The sequence below is a fragment of the Microtus ochrogaster genome, chromosome 18 (assembly GCF_000317375.1).
Source record: "Microtus ochrogaster isolate Prairie Vole_2 chromosome 18, MicOch1.0, whole genome shotgun sequence".
NCBI lineage: Eukaryota > Metazoa > Chordata > Mammalia > Rodentia > Cricetidae > Microtus > Microtus ochrogaster.
In genome coordinates, this window is record NC_022020.1 from 40,640,304 (window position 1) to 40,660,792 (window position 20,489).

Below are 20,489 nucleotides of genomic sequence, written 5' to 3' on the forward strand. Positions count from 1 at the left end.
TCTTGTAGACCAGGCTGGTCTCGAACTCACAGAGATCCGCCTGCCTCTGCCTCCCAAGTGCTGGGATTAAAGGCGTGCGCCACCACTGCTCTTAAAGTTTATTCTTTATCCATGTTATAAATGTAGACAATGTATCTTGATCATATCCATTTTCTTCCTCTCTGCTCTCTTCGCTTTTTCCAGTATGCCCACTTCCACCTCTAGTCCCTGAAAAAAACAAAAAGCGAAGGTCACTGAGTCCAGTTAGTGCTGTCTACATTCTTGTGAGTGTTGGGCTGTGTACTGGGGCTTGGTCAACCTGTCATGTCCCCACCCACCCCACTCACTTTCCCTCCTCCAGCAGCCATCAACTGCCAATAGCTTCTGCATTATGGATCCTGCCAATGGATCCTGCATTATGCATCCTTTTGCTTCGTCCATGCTGGAATGTTGATGGGCTTAGTCTTGTTCGTGAAGGCAACCTTAGCTGTTCTGAGGTCATGAGTGCAGTGGCCATGTCATGCCAGCAGACAGCATTTTATAGCACTTCTTCCCCTCCGCTGATTTTTAAATTCTTTCTGTTCCTCTTTAGGAATGATGTATTCCTTCAGGTTTTCAGGAATAAGAAGGAGGTTTGAGGGGATCGATCTAGCTATTCCGTTTAGGGCTGAATAGTCAGTGGTCACTTATTCTCAGCACTTTGACCAGTTACGTATCTTTGCATTGAATAAGTTTCAAGGGCTACATAGAAAGCCAATTTAAACAGACAAAGGAAGTTAGTATATAGGAAAGATAGTAGAGAGAGTCAGCATTCAGGAAGTGTACAGTATTTGAATGGGCATTCTGATTGTTGGAATTGTTCTTTTTTCTTCTTCACATTCTAGCTCTTTGTATGGCATTGGAGTTGGAGGTGGTATACCAGGAAAGAAATGTGTGGTATTCTGTGCTAGTGATGAAACAGCTGTACTTAACAGCTGTGTGCAGAGGGAAGAGAAGCCACCGCCAGGCTGACTGCTCCCTGTCTGGTTAATTTATCAGGTGTAACCCTCAAGTCCTGTCATTTTCAAATTTGGAACTTGTTTGTCCTGTCCCTACCACTGGTGCCTTAGAAAATGCAAATCCTGTCATCTTCCAATCTCTATATATACATGAACATATAGCACTTTTTGTTCAGTGCATTTTGTGTATTTCTCTTTTTTATTTTTTCCTTTGCAGAGGTGGAGTAGGAGACCTTTCTATTACTCTGACTGTTTTTTAGGCAGGTTTTTTTTCTAGCTCAGGCTGGTCTTCAGCTTGCTATATAGCTGAAAATGACTTTGAACTCAGGATCCACTTCTGCCACTGTTCAGGTGTGCACCACCACACCCAGCCTGTTTGTTTTTTTATTTTTAAGAGCAGTGATCAGCATTACATACAAAAATTATTACTAATACTCATAATTTACGGTAACTGGGAACATTTTTACTTTTGTATTGTGAGGTAAGTATGGCCTGTAGTCATATTCTCCCTACATTTATTGAAAGTTAGAAAAATGCTTATATTTTGGTCTGTAGTTTACCAGTTTCCTTGTGTGTGGTTTGTTTTGTTGATTTTGTCGAGTGCAGTAGGTGAGGTGTAATTTTGTTTAGAACCAGCCATAAAGACAGTCACGTGGAAATACTATGTTTATATACTTTTAGACACATCTCATTGCTGTACTTTGGAGAAATAAAGGCACTGTTGGATATTTTGAGAGCAGATCTTAGTGTCTGTAGTTCTGTAACAGCTTACAGGACGTTTACTTTTGTCTTTTTCCTACTTCAGATCGGTTGTTTGTCTAGGTGTTCCCACTCACATAGTAACCAGCTGTCCATGGCTACTGTAAAGGTCATCTGTTGGTAATGTGACTTGCACTACATGGTGGTTTCCTAACATTGTGTTGTTGCTATTGAAGTACAGGATCAAATTGAAATTACTAAACTAAGTTAGGGCTGGTTACTGTTCTTTTTACCTGAAGCACATCAATCATTTAATTTCAGTTGTGATGGTATATGTGAATATTATGTCGTATCTTATGGTTGTATATTTTTAGACAGTCAAAATTTATGGATAATGTGATCTGTGAAAGGCACTGTTTTCACTATTTTATATATTAAATTTTATATTGTGCACACACATATGCATGTATATATAGAGAGAAAAGGAGCGAGGGAACCATAAAAAGTTTTAACTGCATTTTGCAGATGAGGAACTGCAATATACAGCAAAGTTAACTAACTTTCCAAACCACACAGCTAGTGAAGTGGGAAGTCAAAGGTTTAAATCTAGTATAACTTGGTTTCAATCTCTGAGCATTTAACTACTACTATTATTGCTTCTCAAGATTTAAGCTTACCATTTTCTATAAATAATCCTTTTGATTCTAAGTTTCTAGTGTATTTCTCTCTCTCTCTCTCTCTCTCTCTCTCTCTCTCTCTCTCTCTCTCTCTCTCTCTCTCTCTCTCTCTCTCTCTCTCTCTCTCATACACACATACATATATGCCTACTGTGCGTCTCATTCTTGAATCTGGTTTTTGCTTGTGATCGTCACTGCCCTCCACCCCATCACTGCTTATTAGACCTTCTCTCTGTATTGTTCAGATCTGTAATGATGTGAAGTTTTTACTTTCTCCCTCATAATGCACTTACATAGTTTTTCTTTTAACTTCTGTTTCCCTTAGTCTCTTTGTTCCTTTGTTGTGCTTACCTTTTATTGCAGAAAACTGTGATTTTAATTTAATTTTTTTAAAATCCTGTTGGTTCCTCTAATAGCTGCTCAAATGCTTACTTTACATATGTTTACAGATGGTATCAATTTATTGAACTTTAAGTACAGTGTTGATTTTTATATAGATCTAGAGGAATAGAGATACCTAGTAGAATATTATAGTGTATATGAGTTGATACTGAAGTTTAAAACATTTGGAATTAGATGCTAGTGGTTTGTCTTAACTGAAATGTCTTTTGTTTATTCAATTGTTTGCCTAGGAGCCCATGAAATCCAGAGCACCACAGCTGCATTTGGAATACAGATTCTACAAGCAGTTAGGATCTGGAGGTAAGTTATATGAATTTTAAAATTTGGAGTAACACAGATTGTCATAACAATAATACTCTAGTTTCAAAAATATTTTTTTAAATTTGGTTACAGATTTTTATTTTAAATTGGGGCTGAAGAAATGCTTCAGTGGCTGAGTGCTTCCTGTTTTTAGCGGACCAGAGTTCTTAGCACATATGTCAGGAGGGCATCCCCTGCAGTTCCTGTTTGAGAAGATGCTGTGCATTGTTTGTGCATGTGGAGGATGGGGATGGCGTGTAGAAGGTGGTGCGCTCTTTACCTTTGTGTCCTGGGAGCTAAACCTAGGTTGTTAGGTGTCACCAACCCCCTTTCTGGCGTGACTTCTGCTATGGTCCTAGCCACGGCAGGTTCACAGACTCATACGTTCCAGGGTAGGGACATTGGGATTAGAAATGTTGGTAGGAGAACAGAGAAAAGAAAGAAACACAGAGACACAGGATAGTAATGGGAGGGCAACTCAGCGAGTACTGGATGCTGAGTTCTCTCTTCTGATTTCTGAGTGAGTTTGCCTGTGTTTATTTTTCATACACTTTTATGCCCCAATACAAAAGAGCTAGGGGAGAAGGCAACAGACTGCTTTAATAGGACACAAAGTACAAGCAGAACAGTTCTTGCTTTAATACTTGAGACATCAAGTCATTAGTTTTTGAGTAAAGCATTTGATGTCTGGGGCAGGGTACACCCTAGACCAAGTATCCTGTAGGCATCCACTCAATATGTCAAACTTCCTATTTCAAAAGAAGGAGCAGAAGTATGTTTGAATTTTCTGACCTTTGGTCAGGGTGGAGCGGGTCTATGACTCTGGGCCATCTTAATGTCCAAAACACCAAGTAGCCACACCCTAGGTCAGGATATCTTGTTTTATAGCCACACCTGCTGTCAACAACTTTGAAAGAGCAAAAATAAACTCAGACTCTCTGACCTTCAGCTATGGAGAAATAGGCTCACATTTCTGGAATCTTCTTAGTTAGGTTTGTTGGCAGATGCCTTTACTGCTGAGCATCCATACTGTTAGTCTTTTTAAAGCAATATTGCTGTTATTATAATAGGTGTAAAAATGGCTCCATAAATATATCCACATAGTGAGCCCTGGAGCCCATAGTTAGCATATAGCAGACATGTGAGATTGCAGGGTTATCCTGGATGTTGTCTAGGTAAGCCCTCAGTGCAAGCCAAGTATCTTTACTAGACATAGACAGAAAAGGGGAAGACTGTATGCCCATGGGGGCATTGCTTGGAATGATGTGAATGAACTAAAGTATGCTTGCAGTCTGAGATTTTGAAGGAGGCCCTTCAGGTTCTCTTCTAGAGCCTGCAAAGGGAGCATGGCTCTGCTTTGATTCAGCCTTATGAAACTGATTTGAGACACTGGCCTCTAAGGTGTAATACAATTATTTTTTGTTATTTTAATCCATCATATTTGTAATAATTTCTTGATAGTAGGTAATGCAAATATATTTATATATGAAGTTCTTAAATCTCAATGGGAATAGAGATTTTTTTCATTGACAAATATTTATGGTTAAAATTACTATGTGTTGCGTGTTGCGTTGTCTTCACATTGAAGCTCTCAGTGCTACTTTTATTTACTCCTTTTCTTCTAATTGAAATGATTATTCAACAAAATAGATTTTTTTGTTTGTTTTTCAAGACAAGGTTTTTTTTTTTTTTTTTTTTAGTAACAACCCTACCCAGCTGTCCTGGAACTAGCTTGAACTCACAGAGCTCTTCTTACCACTGCCCCTTTAGTACTGGGATTAAAGGCCTACACCACTACTGCCTGGCCTTGAAGTGTATTTTTATAAACATATTTACATTCTAGTTTGTAGAATGTCCATTTCTTCAAATGATATACATTTTGCATTCCTCACTAAGAGCATAAGCAAATGAGTAGTCCTTGCAGTGTTAGTAAACTTTGCATTAATGAATGTATTATAGATTTTTATGTAGTGTCCTTTCCTATTTCTTCTGCCTAGTTTTGGTTTGCAGTCTGTTTCGTCAGATATTAAGGTAACTAACTACATTTGCTTGTTTTTTAATCCATTTGCCTGGATACCTTTTTCCATCCTTTTACCCCGAGGCAGTGTCTACCCTTGATTTAAGGTGTGCTTCTTGGAGGCAACAGAAAAATGGATCTGGATTTCAAATTCAATCTGCTAGTCTGTGTTTTATCCCTGAAGAATTGCTAGTTAGTTACTAATGAGTAGTATTTATTAATTACTGTTATTTTGTTATGGTAGTGTATTTTTCCTTTTTTTCAATTTTATTTTTTTTAAAAAAGAAAGCAATTTTTAAAAAATTTTATATACCAATCCCAGTTCCCACTCCCTCCCCTCTTCCTACATCCCCCTCCCCATCCACTCCTCAGAGTGGGTAAGGCACATTGCTTTGAGGAAGGTCCAAGGCCCTCCCTACCATATCTAGGCTGAGCAAGGTATCCATTCAATGAGAATGGGTTCCAAAAAGTTATTACAAGCAGTAGAGATAAATCCTGATGCCACTGTCAGTGGCTCGCTCCTCAGTCTGCCCCATACAACTGTCACCCACAATCAGAGGGTTTTGTTTGGTCTTATGCTGGTTCCATCCCTGTCTGAAGGAGTTGGTGAGCTCCTGTTAGCTCAGGTAAATTGTTTCAGTGGGTGTCCCCATCATGGTCTTGACTTCTTTGCTCATATTCTCATACCTTTCACTCTTCAACTGGATTTTGGGAGCTCAGCCCAGTGCTCTGATGCAGATCTCTGCCTCTGTCTCCATCAGTTGCTGGATGAAGGTTCTATTGTGACACTTAAGATAGTTATCAATCTGACTGCAGGGCAGGTCCAGTTTGGATACCTTCTCCACTATTGCTTAGGGTCTTAGTTGGGGTCATCCCTGTGGATTCCTGGGAATTTCTCTAGTGCCAGATTTCTTGCTAGCCCCATAATGGCTCTCTCAATCAAAATATCTCTTTCCTGGCTTTCCATCTCTATCCTTCCTCCATCTTGACTATCCTGCTCCCTCAAGTTCTCCTGCTTCTTCTTCTCTTCTCCCCTTCTGCCCTCCCTTCTTCCCCCACCTCTATATTCCCAGTTTTGTCAGAAGATCTTGTCTATTTCCCCTTCCCCGGAGGACCTATATATTTCCGCCCCCGTAGGGCTCACCTTGTGTTTAGCTGCTCTAGAGTTGTGGACTATAGGCTCGTTACCCTTTGCTTTACAGCTAGTATCCACTTATGAGTGAGTGCACACCATGTTTATCTTTTTGAGTCTGGGTTACCTCGCTAGTGTGTTTTTCTACTCCTCTTTTTTTCAGTTTTTTGAAACTTCTTTATTGAATCTTTGGGGGTTTCTCATCATGCACCCCAATTCTGTTCATCTCCCAGTTCCTCATATCCTCTCAGCATCCCTGTTGCGTCCCCTCCCCCACAGAAGAAAACAAAACAAAACAAGCAAACAAACGCCAGAACAACAACAACAACAAAACCCTAATAAACCAAAGCAGAATAAAAACCACATCAGAAACAGAAAAACCTCCACTTCTGGCTCTCCGTCACCTCTTCATCCGTCCTGATGACCCTGGGGACTTTGGTGTGTCGTATAGTATACTCCTTTGTCTCTACCCCTCTTCTGATTAACAGTTCTGGGATTATTTGTTCTTGTGTCCTCCTGGATATAGTTCTTTTTCAGACTTCTTCAGACTGAAGTACCTTCTGGGGAACTGAATTACTAGGCAGAAATTGCTTAAATTTGTTTTTTATTGTGTAATGTTTCCTTATTCTGATGATTGTGATTGATAGTTTTTGCTGGATACGGTAGTCTAGGCTGATATCTGTGGTCTTTTAGAGCTTGTAGATCATCTCTCAGTTTAGGCTCTTCTGGCTTTCAGAGTCTGCATTGAAAAGTCAGGTGTTATTCTCATGGGCCTCCCTGTGTATGTAACTTCGTTTTTTCCCTTACAACTTTTACTATCCTTTCTTTGTTTTGTACATTTAGTGTTTTTATTATTCTGTGTTTTAGGGACTTTTATTTCTAGTCATGTCTATTTGGTGTTCTGTATATACTTTTTATACCTTTGTTAGGCATCCCTTTCTTCAGATTGCAGTAATTTTCTTCTATGATTTTGTTAAAAATATTTTCTGTGCATTTGACATAGGTTTTTTTTCTCCTTACTCTATACCTATTACTAGTAGGTTTGGTCTTTTCATATTTGTCCCAGATTTTCTGGATGTTTTGTGCCTGGTTTTTGTTTGTTGGTTTGTTTTAGATTTAACATTTTCTTTGTCTGCGATAGCTGGTCTTCAAACTCTGAAATTCTCTCTTCCATGTCTCTTAATCTGTTGGTGAGGCTTACCTCTGAGGGTTTTGTTTGATTTCCTGAATTTCTCATTTCCAATTTTATTTCAATTTTGGTTTTCTTTAGTGATTCTATTTCTTTGTTGAATACTACTGTTACTTTTTGAATTGTTTTCATTGTTCCCTTCAATTCTTTGTGTTTTCATGGTCTTCATTAAGACATTAATTTATAGCCCCTTTAACATTCGTGAGCATATTCTTTCTCTTTCTATTGTCTACTTTCTAGTTGTTTTAAACTTACTATTACTTGCATGAGACTATTATCACATCTGTATTCATTGTGCACGTGGAATGCCCTCTTCCAGTGGGTGGCCTAGTGAAGCCCTAGCTAATTGCACCTGCTTTGCGGCACATTCCCTGCTGCCACTTGACTCCTTTCTAGCAGGAGTGTTATCGTGTTATTAATAAAAACTTTGAATGTTTTCAGTATTCATATGAAAAATATTGTTTCTCAAGTGAGTGGCTTGACTTTTTGAGAGGTTCTTTCAACTATGTAGATCTACACTAATTTGGTGATAGCAGAAGTGGCTGTTACTAAAATTATAACTTCACGGTATTGTCTTCTAAGACGTTAGGGAACTTCCTTCCTTCTTCCTGGTGCCCACTTTGCCTTCTCAATCTGTACTTTGTGAAAAAAATCATGACTTCTGTGTTCTTTTCATGTTTCCATCTGGTTATTGACACTATCAACGTATACCACCTTTTAAAAACTCCTTGGTTTTATCTGCTGTAAAATGAATGTAGAGAATTCTATAATATGTAGAATTTTAATTGTACTTTTTGCAAAGAATTTTGGTTATTGTGTAAGCCCTGTATACATCAGTGATGTCTAAAATTAATCTTTTTCACAGAGTTACTTGTTGGAGTAAGGCTGCTCGTTAGTTTCTGCTTGCTTAGCCCTGAAATAATCACACAGAAACTGTATTAATTAAAACACTGCTTGGCCCGTTAGCTCTATCTTCTTATTGGCTAACTCTTACATATTAATTTAACCCATTTTCATTAATCTGTATATTGCCACGTAGCTGTGGCTTACAGGGTGAAGTTCCCAGTGTCTGTCTGGCAGGGGCTGCATGGCTTCTCTCTGATTCCACCCTTCTTTCTCCCAGCATTCAGCCTAACTTTCCCTGCCTACCTAACTTCTGCTCTGCTATAGGTCCAAAGCAGTTTCTTTATTCATTAATGGTAATCACAGCATACAGTTACCTGATCATGCTTTTCAGAATCATGTTTTAGCAAACTCAAGAAATTATGCAGGTATAATAACACATGCCTATGATCCCACCACTTAGAAGTATGAGGCAGGAGAGTCACAGGTTTGAACTCATCATGGACAGCATATGAGGCCTGATCACAAAACAACAGTAAAAGGAAATTCTAAGAAAATCTGCTTTCTCTGTCCTCTCTTTGACTAGTGCTGCAGTGATGAGAGAACTCATGGCACCAGGAAGTCTCTTAAGTGGCACATTCCAGACACTGGGGCCTGAGGGTCCTTTGTACCTTTAAGGTTTTTGAGAATCTCAGAGAGCTTTTGTTTGGATTGTGTTGACTGAAATTCTAGTAAATATTAAAAAGTTCCCAAATGGCCATTATGAACACAAAGCAAGAATTCTATCACTGAGCTATATGCTCAGCCCAAGTTTTCTTTTTTAAAAGATTGCACCAGGACCAGGTATAGTGACTCACACTTTTAATCCTGACACTGAGGATGTAGAGGCAGGTGGATCTGAGTTAGAGGGCAGCATAATCTGAATAATGAGTTCCAGGCTAGGCAACACTAGATAATGAGACCCTGTCTTGACAAACAAATCAAAACTAACAAAAATTGCATCAGTGTATTTCTGTAGACAGCCCAGGTCAGACCCCAGCTTCTCAGCCTGCCAGAATTACAAATCTGTAACACTTATTTCCACAATGTGAGTGGTTTATAATCTGAAGGTAGTAAAGGGGAGGCAGAACAGTAGACAACACATGACTGATTAACATCAGATAATGTCACGTCACTCTGTGTGAGGATTAGAGCAGAGGGAATTTAAGCACAGTGCTGAAACTAGCCCATGTAGAACATTTCTCCTGGTTTCTTGAAAGGTCAGTTAAACAAGTCTTATATTTGTTAACATGGAACTTTATCTTGGGTGACTCCATTTTGATTGTTTGTTCTCTTAAAGCATGGTTGAAGAGTTCAAAGTGTACGTTTTTGACTTGTTCCCAGCTGTTGGTGGAATAAATTCACTCTCCATTAAGTATGATGCTAGCTTGTAGTAGATCAAAGGTGTGCTTATCAGACTTTACCAGCTTATAATCCAAATTATGCTGAGAGTTGTGTTAAACATTTCTTTTGTACTATAAAAAATGATTTTCCCCAAAAAAAAAAAAATGATTTTCCCCCATTCTATTGAATGTGAGTTATATTGGTGGATTTTTAAAATGTAACCCAATTTTGCATTTCTTAGCAGACTCTTCAGTTGTGGTATCTTACTTGGTTTTATATGTACAATATAGTCCTATAAGTCATTCCCATTAAGATGTCATCGATGACGAAAGACAGTGTTGACCCTTAAGTATTTTTTCAGTTTGGGTAGCATTTGAAAAACACTGACAACAAAATACTAGCCATATAGTAACCCCGATTATTGAGACTTTATTCAGAGATTACTCTCTACAACTTTATTAGAAAGTGGGTGGTGATAGTTGACAGATTTTGATGATCTTACACTTCAGGAAGAACAAACTAAAGAGTGGAAATGCTTTACTATAGATTGTTAAATTGAGAACATAGAGATTAGTAACTTTTAGTGCTGCTGGGATCAGATAAGGTTAGACCCATCTAGACCTGCACTCTGCCTTTTGATTGACTTAAGATTTGCTGATAGGGACTGTACGTGTGTGTGTGTGTGTGTGTGTGTGTGTGTGTGTGTGTGTGTGTATGTGTGTATGTGTGTGTGCATGTGTGTGTGTATTATACTTCGCCACATACATATCCCTAACTATAAAGGTAAAAGGGTGAAGTCTTAGGAATTTCCCATACTTAAGGGAAGATATTTGGGTTGATCTTGGTAAGATACCAAGCATGGAGTTATTAAAGACAGCAGTGACTACCTAGTTCAATAAAAGTAGTAGTATCTTTGCTACTGTCTAAGCCTCTCTTTATTTAGTCTCTAGAAATAGAAGGTTAATAAAGCTTAGCAGGTGAGAGTGTAGAGCTATAATAAAGTACTTTTTGTATGGTTTCAGGGACACAGCTACTCTACAGGTGTACTGGGCTACCATGTGGACATCGAGGAGTGGGTTTAGAGAAGAAGGAGGTTTAATCAGAAAAGATGGTTTTTTTTTCCTCCTGGAAAAAATAAATTTACTGTTAAAGTGCTTAAAACTAGGAAAATTAAAATATTGTTTAGGTTTTCCAGGTAAAAGGCTTAGTATATAAGATGATGGAATTATTAAATAACTTTTTCTTTTTTCCTAGATGGTATACCTCAAGTTTACTATTTTGGCCCTTGTGGTAAATACAATGCTATGGTGCTGGAACTGCTGGGACCTAGTTTGGAAGATTTGTTTGACCTATGTGATAGAACGTTTTCTCTTAAAACGGTTCTTATGATAGCTATACAACTGGTAAGTAAGCAGGGTGTTGGAAGTTGCTTGAGCAACCACATAGTTCTTTGATCACAAGTTCCCCCATTCCTCTGTCTTTCCCTCCTTCTGTCCCTCCCTCACTCTATTTCCCAGTCTCTATATATTTTGATTATTTTTTTAGTCTCAACCTTCTATATAGTGTATGTTGGTCTTGAACTACTGAACTCCTGCCTCTGCCTCCTGAATTTTATAGGTGTACATCATCATGCCTGGTGTTTATAAATTTAAGTAAAAAGTTTTATTTAAGCTTTTTGACCTTTTCATATGGAACATTCGACTCATATAATAGAAATGGTTTTTGCTTTTTATATTGTCTTTCTAGGATGTATAGAATGTAAAATTACTGAGTCAAGTTCATTTTAGTTGTATCTAAATTAATATTTTAATTGCTTTAAGTACAGGATGCATACTTCAAGGGTTGGTGTTTTTATAATACATGTAAGATGAAAACTTTGAACCCTCAGAAACAGAGATCTTAATCTTGGAAGTTGACTTTTATGACCCAATAAAAGAAGAAAAGAGTTAATGAGCAGTATACTTCAGTATTTAAATTTCTGGGAACCTATGAGGAAACATTGGAGATGAGCTTTATACAGTTTTGACATAAATGCAATATAAGGATGCTACAAAAATCTTAATTGTTTTACTCACATAGTTATTAATTCTACTCCTAGAGATTTATGCTGGAAATATTTAGGTCCCTTATTGTTTTATGTACAGCTGTAGATAGAATTGTAAAATAATGACCAACACCTTATGGTGTGAGCTAACAGGGTGAATTGGGTAACAGTCATAAAGTCATATATAGCTGTTAAAAACTGCATTAAAAGAATTTTTGTGACCTAGAAAGTGCTCATAAGATATTGTTAATTGAGGCATGGTCACAGGAGTGTGAGCCACAGTTTGTTAATAAACAGATTGGAATGGCCTGTAGACTCTATGTTGACATGGCACTAGTAACCAGGTTTGCCACAAATGGAACATTTGCCTTGTATCTAAAGTTCTGTTCTTTTGTATGGTAATATTGTTTGAGAATCTGAAAAATGGTTAATATAAATATGATGGGGGAGAGTCTTCTGTTTTGTGTTATTTCATTGGTTAGGCAGAGTAGACTGAACAGAATTCTGGGAGAAAAAAGCTGAGTCAGGCAGTCGCCATGATTCTCCTCTCCGAGGCAGACACAGGTTAGGATCTTACCGGTAAGCTACCACCTCGTGGTGCTACACAGATTATTAGAAATGGGTTAATCTAGATGTGAGAGCTAGCCAGTAAGAGGCTAGAGCTAATGGGCCAAGCAGTGTTTAAAAGAATACAGTTTCCATGTAATTATTTTTGATAAAGCTAGCTGTGTGGAGCTGGGCGGGAACGCAGCCCACCGCAGCTCCTCACTACATAAATATGCTATATTTGTAGTTTATTTATTTATATATAAATATAGTATGTGTTTATATGGTTGATACAAATATTTGTGTTTATATTAATAAAATTAATATATGCTTTATTATTATAGTTGAATTCAGCATTTTCCAGTTTTAAGATTTTAAAGTGTTTAATGCTAGGAAAAATGAAATCTCTTACGAAAAAATAATGAATAATGTTAATTTTTAATGCTAATTTTTTTTAACACATTAAAAAAATCACATTTTAAAGTTTTATTTGATTATAAAAATTGCCTGAATGTTGAATTGAGGAAGAATAATGTTAACTTTAAGAATGTGTCTTTAGTTTTGAATTTAAGGTTTTCATTTTATTATTATTATTATTATTATTATTATTATTATTATTATTATTATTATTATTTTGGTTTTTTGAGACAGGGTTTCTCTGTAGCTTTGGTGCCTGTCCTGGACTAGCTCTTGTAGACCAGGCTGGCCTTGAACTCACAGAGATCTGCCTGCCTCTGCCTCCCGAGTGCTGGGATTAAAGGTGTGCGCCACCACTGCCCGGCTAAGGTTTTTATTTTTAATCTATAAAGTTTTTTTTTTAAACTTTATAACCTAGCATGAAAATAGTGATTGAGTTTGACTTGCTGCTAGGAAATGCATTCCTAAAATCCAGACACTTTCATTTATCTGTGACCATAACAGCAAAGACAAACATTTTAAGTCATAAATGGATATATGCTCTTTGAGGAACTGAAGATTGACATCTTTTTTATCTTAAAGGGTTGAAACAATTTCTAATTGTTTTCTTTATAATGTTACTTTTATTATAAAAGTTGTCATGTTTTTGTCATGATTTTGTTTACTAGTGAAAATCTAAAATAAAAATCCTTTTCTCTTTTTCCACTAAGATTTCTCGCATGGAGTATGTCCACTCAAAGAACTTGATATACAGAGATGTGAAACCCGAGAACTTTCTAATAGGACGACCAGGAAACAAAACCCAACAAGTCATTCATATTATAGATTTTGGGTTGGCAAAGGAATATATTGATCCAGAGACAAAGAAGCATATACCATACAGAGAACACAAAAGCCTTACTGGAACAGCTAGATACATGAGCATAAACACACATCTAGGAAAAGGTATGTGGACATGTTGCAAGTATGGAAGCTTAGCTTGAGTTCTGCTGTGTCAGCAGTGTAGGCTGTGTTTCAGGGTTTGCAGATTAAAACAGCTCATACTGTAATTCTTGTTCACCACATGCCCATAGTTTTCATTCATTTATATTTTGATAATACTTTAAAAATAAGGTCGTGTATATGGTAAATGTTTTCTATGATAGCTTGAAGTGCCCAACCTTGATACAGTTAGGGAGCCCATTTGAATATTTCTTAATGATATGAAGTAATGCCAAATTTTAACTGAATTCAGATTATAGTTCCTATACAGCTTGCCAGATTAGTAACAACCTTACTAATTGGGTATAATGCTAATAACATTAGAGCTGGTACTAATGCTGGCTGGAATATTTTTATTAACTGTATGGCTTTGGACAAGTTACTAATTTTAAAAATACACTTCATATGTGTATAAAGAGTAAAATATCAACCATATAGCGTTTTTATGTTTTTGTTTGTTTGTTTTTTCAGTTCAGGATCATAATTGCTACAGTGTATTATTTGTTTTATAGCTTTAGTCATTTTTTAAAAAAATCAAGTCTGTGTCCTGTCCTTTCTTCATCTTTCTTTATAGATTTTAATCTTAATAATTTTTCGGAGCAAGAGCATTATTTTAGAATGTTCTTGGTTTGGGTCTTTTAATTTTTTTCTTGATTAGCTGTTGGCATGCATGTTTAATACACATCTATGAGGAAGCATGGAAGTCTGGGTTTTGTATTGTGTCGGGGTCATTTGGTGTGATATCCAGCTGGGTCTTTTCAGTTATTGAGGAGATGTGTGCTTAGTTTCTCCAGGAAAGTGTATTTTCCCTTGGCAGCTAAAAATCATGTTGTATGTAGATCTTTGAAGTTATGTGAGTATGTGATTCTTTGAATTATTTTGAGATAGGGTCTAACTTTATAGCAGGAGTGTAAACTAACAGTAGCAAAATTGCACTTATGAAGTAGAAAATAATTTTATGGTTGGGGGGGGGTCACCACAACATGAAGAATTGTATTGAAGGGTCACTCCATTGGGAAGGTTAAGAAACACTGACATACAGTATAAAATAAGATGTCAACAGGACCCTAGGAGCTGTCCAGTCAACTTCCAACTTCCGGTCTTTGCTTCACTTCCACCAGCTTTTCTCAGCTTACCTGGTGCAGACTGCATGTCTTTGCTCTGCTGCTCAGCTCTGAATTATAGCATTTGGCTTTGTTGCTGGCAGCCTGCCTGTTAACTAGCCTCATGGTACTTTCTCCCTTAAACATCTGTACTGCGTGAGAAATGGGAGTCTGCCTCTGCCTTGAAGCATAGCTTCAGACATAAAATGATAAAAGAGGCTTTATTGAGTAATATTTTTGGTGAGTCCTTTCAATAGCAAACTCTCCTGACAGGTTAAAAACACAATTTGATGTTCTTCTAAAACCAGTCATACCCATTTTTGCATGTGCATTGTCTGAGAAATGCTCATTTCATGGGAACTGTTACAGACTATTTCAAAATAGCTAACAAAGTTTTACAACCATTTTATTGTAATATATGACATCACAGCTTCCTTATGGGCTAATGTTTTTTTTTTTTTGTGTAAACAATGGTACATGTAGCAGCTTTCTATTTGTAGAAAAGGCAAAGTAAGTTTTTGTCATTGTTAGGAAAGGCCTTCAGAGCTTGGGAGAAGTGGCTTTTAACTCTTGTAGGAATGTACAGACAGCAAAAGCTGTAAGATTTACTTTTTAAGACCTACTTAGCAAGTTTAATGTAGATGGGTAATGAGGAAGTGCTTGTTTGCCAGAACACATGAGTTCTAAAGTAGCATGTGTTTGGATGCACTCTGTTCATTCTGTCATATTGTGATGCTGTGGACTTGTGTATTTCATGTTTCTTAAATTTAAAAGTACATGACTTGGTGAAGAGTGAGAAACCAATAAAAAAGGAAGAGGACAGAGAGAACGTGTCTCTTGAATGTGATTTTTACTTTATGTGTATCTGCTTGAAGCCTTCTCAACATTCCCCGGATCTTAACAACCCAGTTTTCTCCATATCCCTTCTCCTTTCCTTCTTTTCCATGCTGCTCTTTCCTTCCTTCCTTCCATTTTTTTTCTATTTCTTTTTCTTTTCTTTGCTCTTGCAGTGCTAAGGGTCAAACTCAGGCCCTTGCACCTGCTATGCAATTGCTGAATTGATGAACTGACTCCCCAGCCTGTTAGTGATTACCTTTAGGGCATCAGTAATTGTTGCAGAGAGGCCACTTGTTCGTCCCAGCCTCCCAGAACCGAAGTAATCACACAGAAACTGTATTAATTAAATCACTGCTTGGCCTATTAGCTCTAGCTTCTTAATGGCTAATTCTTATATTAATTTAGCCCATTTCTATTAATCTGTGTATTACCATGTGGCAGTGGCTTACTGGCAAAGATTCAGCATGTCTGACTCCAGTGACTCCATGGCGTCTCTCTGACTCTGCCTTCTTTTTCCCAGCATTCAGTTCACTCCTCTCCACTTACCTAAGTTCTGTCCTATCAACAGGCCAAGGCAGTTTCTTTTTTTTAATTTAATTTATTTATTTATATTTATTTATTAAAGATTTCTGCCTCCTCCCTGCCACCGCCTCCCATTTTCTTCCCCCTCCCCTGATCAAGTCCCCCTCCCTCATCAGCCCAAAGTGCAATCAGGGTTCCCTGCCCTGTGGGAAGTTCAAGCACCACCCACCTCTATCCAGGTCTAGTAAGGTGAGCATCCAAACTGCTTAGGCTCCCACAAAGCCAGTATGTGCAGTGGGATCAAAAACCCATTGCCATTGTTCTTGAGTTCTCAGTAGTCCTAGTCCAGTTTTATCCCAGGCTTTTTCAGACCCAGGCCAGCTGGCCTTGGTGAGTTCCCGATAGAACATCCCCATTGTCTCAGTGTGTGGGTGCACCCCTCGCGGTCCTGAGTTCCTTGCTTGTGCTCTCTCTCCTTCTGCTCCTGATTTGGACCTTGAGATTTCTGTCTGGTGCTTCAATGTGGGTCTCTGTCTCTGTCTCCTTTCATCGCCTGATGAAGGTTAATATTCAGGAGGATGCCTATATGTTTTTCTTTGGATTCACCTTCTTATTTAGCTTCTCTAGGATCACGAATTATAGGCTCAATGTTTTTTATTTATGGCTAGAAACCAAATATGAGTGAATACATCCCATGTTCCTCTTTTTGGGTCTGGCTTACCTCACTCAGGATAGTGTTTTCTATTTCTGTCCATTTGTATGCAAAATTCAAGAAGTCATTGTTCTTTACTGCTGAGTAGTACTCTAGTATGTATATATTCCATACTTTCTTCATCCATTCTTCCATTGAAGGGCATCTAGGTTGTTTCCAGGTTCTGGCTATTACAAACAATGCTGCTATGAACATAGTAGAGCATATACTTTTGTTGTATGATAGGGCATCTCTTGGGTATATTCCCAAGAGTGGTATTGCTGGGTCCAGGGGTAGGTTGATCCCGAATTTCCCGAGAAACCTCCACACTGCTTTCCAAAGGGTTGCACAAGTTTACATTCCCACCAGCAATGGATGAGTGTACCCCTTTCTCCACAACCTCTCCAGCAAACGCTATCATTGGTGTTTTTTATTTTAGCCATTCTGACAGGTGTAAGATGGTATCTTAAAGTTGTCTTGATTTGCATTTCCCTGATCACTAAGGAAGTTGAGCATGATCTTAAGTGTCTTTTGGCCATTTGAACTTCTTCTGTTGAGAATTCTCTCTCTGTTCAGCTCAATGCCCCATTTTATAATTGGGTTGATTAGCCTTTTACAGTCTAGTTTCTTGAGTTCTTTATATATTTTGGAGATCAGACCTTTGTCAGTTGGGGGTTGGTGAAGATCTTCTCCCAGTCAGTGGGTTGCCCAGGGCAGTTTCTTTAATGGTAATCACAGTATACAAAGGGGAATCCCACATCACCTCCCCTTTTCTGTTAAATAAAAAGGAAGTTTTAACTTTAACATAGTAAAATTACATATAACAGGTATCAAGCAAGACTTACAATTACAATATTTATAGCTACTTTATCTTTTATCATAACTAAGGAAAACTATAACTATAAATTCTTCAACTCCATCAAAGACTCCCGAAGGATATATTATTACCTAAGTAAACAGGAAGTGCATTATGAGCAGCTTCCAAACTCTAGAATTGACAGAGACATGCACTGCCTGGAGAGTCACCCAAAGTTCTTCTGTACTGTTGGGGCATCCATCTTCATCTGCTGGCCCAAAGTATCCGGCAGACTTTTCCTTGAAGCAGGAATTTTCAAACATAGTTTAGTCACTTTCTTCTGTATCCTGCAGAATGTCTCGCAGACTCTTTTATGAAGCAGGAACCCCAAAGGAGGATCTCACCTTTAGGCAAGTTCAGCATTCATTTCTCTGCAGGTATTGCCTGTCCAGCTAAGCAGTTGAGGCAAGAGCAGGTTTTTGCTCATATGACTAAACACTCCATAAGGAGCTTCTTCGATGCTCGTCTTCCTCTTGAAGTAGCTTGGTGTTACCAGGAGCAGATGTGTCTCATTGTCATAAAAAAATCTTAAGTTTTTAAACATTTTAAAATGCCTTATTCCGTAGTGTTTGAAAGGTTTGAAGAATGCCTATCCATCTGAAATATATCTCTATACATCTAGAAAATCTAACTAACATGACTACAGGCTTGATTATTATAAACGATTATCTATTAACCTATATTTCTTAATTATACATTACATTTTTAAATGAGCTACACAATCATAGTACCTTAATCAATAGCAGAAATATACATATAACAAAATTGACCTTAAATTTGTATCAATAAACCAAGATTCATACCAATGCAAATCTCTATAACATAAACCCCCTTTAAATATAAACAAACAATTTTAAACAATATTTAGTAATATGGGCATAGTTATTTCCTATGGTAATAGTACTTCCTGCTATTTGGGGGTACTGCTAATCAGGTCTTTCGTGGTGTATCCTGTGTGCTAGGTTTATCTCAGTCAGCAGTTAGGCAAAGTATTTTTTTTTTGTGGGGGTGTTCACAGCAACCTTTTGGGGGCCTTGTTCCATGAGACCATATTGGTCTGGATGCAACCCACAGGTTTTCCTCTTCTGTGGAAACAAGAAAACCTCTTTTCCAAAGCAACATATACTTAGACCCAAATTTGGAAGTCATGATACCTTTCTAATATACATGTTGGCTTAGTTTAGCAGCCCATACAATGAAATATCTCTCTGTACTTAGCTCATTCATAGTAAAAAAAATTCAAAGATAACACAATAATATACATAATCCAGACTTTCTAAGAATTTTCCATTTTTACATGGCTTATTTTTTTCTCCTTTTAAGCTATGACTATCTGTACTCTGTCTCTTTAATGACCTTTTTTCTTAAACCATTTACTTTTTAACTCTCTATACTCTTTTTCTACTCTATCTCAAGCCTATGTACATTTATTCAACACTGTGTCTCATTTAGAGTTCTTTTATGTCTGAATCTGTCCTTATTGTGTTATCTGTAATTCTTTACTGTCCTTTTAAAATGGTAAGCCCTTCTTAAAATTTAAGCTGCTGCATTACTAGGTCAAATACGGTGCTGTGTGCTTGCCCCACCCAGTCCAAAACTTAAGTTTGCACCATTACACTGATATATGTGGTACTGCCTGCTTGCTCCATGGCAGAGCTTCTTGCACCTCTGAGCCTTGCACCCCATCTCCAGGCATAAACCTGGTCCAAGTTGCCATCAAGGAAGTGGCAGCACATTGTTCACAAACCCTATCCAAATACTTGGTCTCCTGAAAGAGCCAGAGGTTGCTCCGGCAGCACATCCCAGAAAGCCTGCATTCCAAAATGGCCCAGCTTTTTTCTGCTGCTGCTCCTGAGTCAGGAAAACCTCTCTTAAGGGAGCTGTGGCAAGCCATCAGCAAACAACAAAAAGCTGTGTTAAACTCTATTTTTTTTTTTAGTCTAGAATTCCTTTTCAAGATTTCTCAGGTTTTACATGGATTTAGTTGGTCACATGGGCGCCAGTTTGTTGCAGGGTGGTCACTTATTTGTCCTGACCGCCCAGAACTGAAATAATCACACAGAAACTATTTATTAAATCACTACTTGGCCCATTAGCTCTAGCTTTTTATTGGCTAACTCTTATGTTAATTTAACCCATTTCTGTTCATCTATATATCACCACAAGGTCGTGGCCTACCAGCAAAGTTTCAGCATGTCTATCTCCTGTGGCTGGCTCCATGGCATGTCCCTCATTCTGCCTTCTTCCTCCCAGCATTCAGTCCAGTCCTCTCTGCCTACCTAAGTTCTGCCCTATCAAAACACCAAGGCAGTTTCTTTATTCACTAATGGTATTCACAGCACATAGAGGGGACTCCCACATCAAGTAATTATTTCAGTTGTTTGCGTTTCTCTATTTACATGAAAATTCAAAATAGAGTCTTGGTTATTGGACCATTATATAAACATTTTTCCTTTTGAGGATTAGCAGAGTATCATATTTAATCAGAAAGAGGTATTTCCACCTTACTATAGATGAATAGTGTAAAAACCACATTAAATAGCTTTTTATTTTTATAATATCTGTTGATCTTAATATGGTATAAGGTCATTTATGCTCAGAAGACAGACAGGGTGATTTAGTTATATTTTTGTCTGTCTACTTTTGCCACTGTCCAAAGTGAACACCTCATAAAGCTGTGTGACAGATGCGGCTTTCCACTGTGACTTGTTATTTTTATGCTGACTTGTTTTATGTTAACTCTAATTAAGTATCGACTGTTGAATAGCTTTTTAAAGACTTTTGCTTTGAGGCTCATTGTTTTAGTTTTTTGGATCACTCTTCTTCCCTTTTATATCTTTTCTTGTTGAAATAATTGAAGTTAAATATTCTCT

General features: G+C 37.7%; 1 protein-coding gene across 6 annotated transcripts in view; it reads left to right on the forward strand.

Moving 5' to 3' along the window:
• Csnk1g3 (casein kinase 1 gamma 3) overlaps nucleotides 1-20,489 on the forward strand; it is a 90,704-nt gene that overhangs the window by 35,327 nt on the left and 34,888 nt on the right. For all 6 annotated transcript variants that reach the window (XM_005356111.2, XM_026783525.1, XM_005356112.3 and 3 more), the window contains exons 4-6: nucleotides 2,986-3,055; nucleotides 10,874-11,022; nucleotides 13,337-13,571. In XM_005356111.2, coding sequence (XP_005356168.1) covers nucleotides 2,986-3,055; nucleotides 10,874-11,022; nucleotides 13,337-13,571 — 454 coding nt within the window. The remainder of the gene's footprint in view (nucleotides 1-2,985; nucleotides 3,056-10,873; nucleotides 11,023-13,336; nucleotides 13,572-20,489) is intronic.